The following is a 4,148-nucleotide window of genomic DNA, read 5'->3' as shown; positions in this document are numbered from 1 at the left end:
ATACGTGCCGAGATTCCCGCCGCAATATCCGACCGGTCACGGATATGGTCTTCTGTTATGCTAACAATGTTTCTTCGAGCTCGTTCGGGGCTAGGATCGATTCCGGGATCACGACCTCGATATTCTCGAAGGAGGGTGTTCCAATCCTGGGTTCTAGTCCGGTGGAAATTGGGGTCGATATTCAGTCATTTATTGCCATGTTCCGAACCTGACCTACCATGTCGTAGGCGAGCTCGATTTGGACCGTATACAGATAGTCCCCTTGTTATTCGGAGAGTAGACGACGATAAACGACATGAGCTTCCGGTTCTTACTTCGATACCCCGCGACAGAAACGACAAAATAAACGAAACGTCTCGTCAGTCACGTCTTAATGGCATTAAATGCATATCAGTCGCCGGTCGGCCATTACTAGATGTGAACCGCCACTGAATTACTATAAATACTTCTTCCATTGTTCATTCCAACTTTACATTCAAACCTTCTACCCTCGTACCATTAAAATTTTAATACTTTCTAGCAATTATACTCTTGGTTATTTGAGATCCTTTGCAAGAAACCTTATTCATTTCCATCTCAAGCCATCAAGTGTACCCCTTTAATTTTTTCTTTTTCCTCAATTTTCCTAGATTTTCAAAGAAATAGCGAAGACTACAAAAACCGTTCCCCAAAAAGAAACTCCTTCTACCTCGCGGCCGGCTACTAAGGAGACTGTTTCGCGTACTGCTGTCGAGGAACCAGTACCGGAGCCCCCACTGAAAATGTTCATCCCTGGAGGATGCTCGGTAACCACCGATTTAAAGGTTGAAAAACCTTCCCCCGTACAAGGCCGGTGTAAGGAGGTCTCGAGATACATATGCTCGATCACTGAAGAAGTCCTCCCAACGGTAAAAAAGGATTGCAATTGGGTTGTCAAGCACATGGTGATTCCCGGACCCGACGAAGGCATAACCACCCACGTCGAGGGATACTTAAGTGTTTACACTTATCCCCTTACACTGGGCCCATTGGATCCCGGTCATTATCGACTTATGCAAAAGATACGAGGTATGCCTCGGTCAAATTCACCCCTCATTCTGGAGGATCGTGATCCTTCTTCGGTTCTTCGTGAGTAAGATCGATGGATGCTTATTCACCGTCGACCATCTTATGCGCCTATATAGTCCCCGAATCTTTTGGGGGGGGGGGACTGATCAAGATCGCGCGTCGGGCCAGTAAAGCCCCTTTTTCGAGTATTGATGAACATCGGGATTGAGGCTAGCTAGGCCGTTTCATCCAAGTGAGGACTTCAGACTTGATCCCAGCCGAGTGCCTTTCGTTCCCCGAGAAGTGGAATATATCCCTTAAGTAAAATTTCGTTTTCAAAATCTTATTTTACGCTTTTTTCCTTCCTTCTTATTGGTGCTCTGTGGTGGTGCAGCTGTCGCTCGGGTCCCGAATGTAGTCCTGCTACTCAAGGAGTGGGTCGAAGGCATCATGTTACAAAGGCCATATTCCGAGCGATCATGGCGCGAACTTTCGAAGGGCCGGTAGGAGGCCCGTTCTCATGGTGAGATTCCTTTCCCGAATAAGTAATATTTGGGTTCCTCTCGTGTCATTAAGTTCTCACTTATTTCATTTCCTTTTGCAGGTTTATCCAAGGACGTCACACTGAGGCCTTCATCCGGTGGCGAGAACATCCCCGCCGAGTCCCCTGCTCCAAGACAAGGTGATGAGAAGAAAAGAAAAAAGTCTCTAGGTTCTCTGAGATCGGAGAAGAAGAAACTAAGGAGGAGGTTGGTGCGCAAATCCAAAGAAAGCACAAGCGCTCAAGTACCATCTTCGGATTCAATCTATCAGTTGAGGGACGAATCCGAAAAAGAAGGAGAAGCCTTTGATCTGATGGCCCACGTGTCATTACAACCCGAGGGGCAAGGGGCTTCCGAACCGAAGAGAGACGAGGCCGATTTACCTCAAGTTAGGGAGGCTGACAAGGAGGCCGTGGCCAAAGCTTCCCGGGATGTGGGCAATTCCCCAAAGGAAGCACATGATGTGATAGACATCACCGAGTCTCCCTCGTTCACCGAGTCCATGTATAACGAGGCTCAGACGGTGAAAGAACGTCCCATCGAGGGGGCCCACGGAGCAGACGACTCCTTCACGGCTTTTTTGATGGCGTGGATTCTACCTCCACGGAGGACGTCAACGGGTTGGGTGACTTGGAGGTGCCGAAGAAAAGTCCATCTTCTAGAACAAGCGTGCCTTCCTCAAGCTTGAAATTGATCAACCGGTTCCCAGCTCCGAGTGTGGATCCTACCCGGAAGCGATCGATCGTCATCTCCGTTCTGGAGGATGCCCAAGTCCTCTTCGCCCTTGTAAGGGTGGCCAGCTACATTCGGTGCCTGGTGATCGAGGAAGACCAAGCTAAGACGAACGAGGTAGACACGCCCTGCCTGTTCAATGAAGCAAGACATGCGCTAAATTGGGTTACATCAAATATCTCTTGATGACTGTAATTTGTACTTAGACTAATTTTTAGATGGTCCTGACGTTTTTCTTTATGTCTGCAGGCCTCAGTGCTTCATCACAAAACTTTTCTTCGATATCGGGATGATATGAACCAACTTAAAGCCGAGGTCCAAGGGATCATTGAGAAGAGAGATACTTACAAATTTCTCAGCGAGCAGCATGAAGGGGAGGCTAAGAGCCTCCGAACTGAGCTGGAGGTGGCTCGAAAGGAGTATGCCGACCTGGTCGAGCAGGTAAAAATATTTGACGTTAGTGACGATGATTTAGACACGATGACTAATGGTCGGAATCCGCAGGTCCAACAGAAAACCGATCGGATCGACCAACTTCGAGCTAAGATGGATGGTGTCAAGACTGAGACCGACGAATGGAGATGCATGATAGACCGTCTGGCCTTGGAAAAGGAGCTGCTCGGGCGCAGTTAACTTCGGCTAAGACCCATCTTCGAGCGGCAAAGGAAAAGGTCGAAGTGCATGCCAAAAAGGTTGATGATCTCCAGTCTCAGCTAAGTGCGACAGTCTCTGATCAAGAAAATCTTGCCAAGGAGCTTGAAACGTCCAAGTCGGTAGTCTTGGTGGTTAAGGACGATGCCAATAAGATGGTGGTCCAATATAAGGCCGATGCCGAGGTGGCCCAGGATCAAACGAAGGATATCGTCGAGTATGCAAAGCGGCAATCCCGAAGGGAGGCCCTCGGGGAGATTCATGCTCGGGGTTTCGACTTGTCAGCCGAAATAGAAAGTGCTAAGGGGCTCGAAGCCGATGCCAAGAAGTTGGCTTATCACGAGAATGAAGAAGGCTCCGATGGTTTGAGCGGATCCGAGGGTGGAGGAGACTCCGAAGACCTTGGCGATGAGGCGGGCTCTGGTGAAGACCAGGCCGTTTAAGTGCCTTGTACATTTTTCTTTGTATTTTTGTACTTTTGTACTTTTTGTTTGTCAAGGCCGTTTGGACTTTGTAAAGACTATATATATATATATATATATATATATATATATATATATATATATATATATATATATATATATATATATATAATACAAGGCTTCCTTTTTCCTTCGACAATTTCTGAGTTTTATTTTTCTTTGCTTTATTCTTTATGTTTGAAAAGATCGAAATGCCTTAACATGAAATAGTTAGGTCATGTTCGAAGGTTCGAACAAGCCTTACCTTCGACATTATTTTGTTTAAGGCATCATGGGAGTTCGGTATGACCAGAACTTTTCCCTAAAGTACTTATAATTTTTTAGATTATAATTTGCCGAGGGTAGTCTCTAGAACCGGTTAAGAAACTTTTAAGGCCTTGCTTTTTGTTACGGGCCTCAGATATCTTTGAGCCGTTTTAATATGTTCGTAGCCTTTTAGTTCGGATGTTACCCAGTGGGCTTGTTACCTCGAGTTATCCGGACTTGCCTAAGATAACAGTGGTCAATTGGGATGGTCGTAGCCTTTATGGTTCGGGCGCTGCCTAATAGGTCTTGTGCCCCATATGAGTTTGTTTTTGGACGGCAGTCCTCGAGTGGAAGTGATCGTTTGAATTCGGATAAAGGCAGCCCTTGGTCTCGATACCTTTAGGGGATCGAATGTAGGAAATGCAGAACGAAAAGAAAATTTGTAAGGGACAGGATATTTATCCGTAAG

The 4,148-nt window shown here is 46.5% G+C and overlaps 1 protein-coding gene across 1 annotated transcript; it reads left to right on the top strand.

Annotated features, from left to right (window-relative positions):
* Nucleotides 1-920: 920 nt before the first annotated feature.
* Nucleotides 921-3,394, top strand: LOC138909224 (uncharacterized). Its single transcript, XM_070200412.1, has 4 exons — nucleotides 921-1,047; nucleotides 1,631-2,193; nucleotides 2,550-2,741; nucleotides 2,882-3,394. Exons 1-4 carry the CDS (start codon nucleotides 921-923, stop codon nucleotides 3,392-3,394), a joined length of 1,395 nt encoding a protein of 464 aa, XP_070056513.1.
* Nucleotides 3,395-4,148: the final 754 nt, after the last annotated feature.

The sequence above is a fragment of the Nicotiana tomentosiformis genome, chromosome 4 (genome assembly GCF_000390325.3).
Source record: "Nicotiana tomentosiformis chromosome 4, ASM39032v3, whole genome shotgun sequence".
Classification (NCBI taxonomy): Eukaryota; Viridiplantae; Streptophyta; class Magnoliopsida; order Solanales; family Solanaceae; genus Nicotiana; species Nicotiana tomentosiformis.
This window is presented reverse-complemented; position numbering and strand designations above follow the sequence as displayed.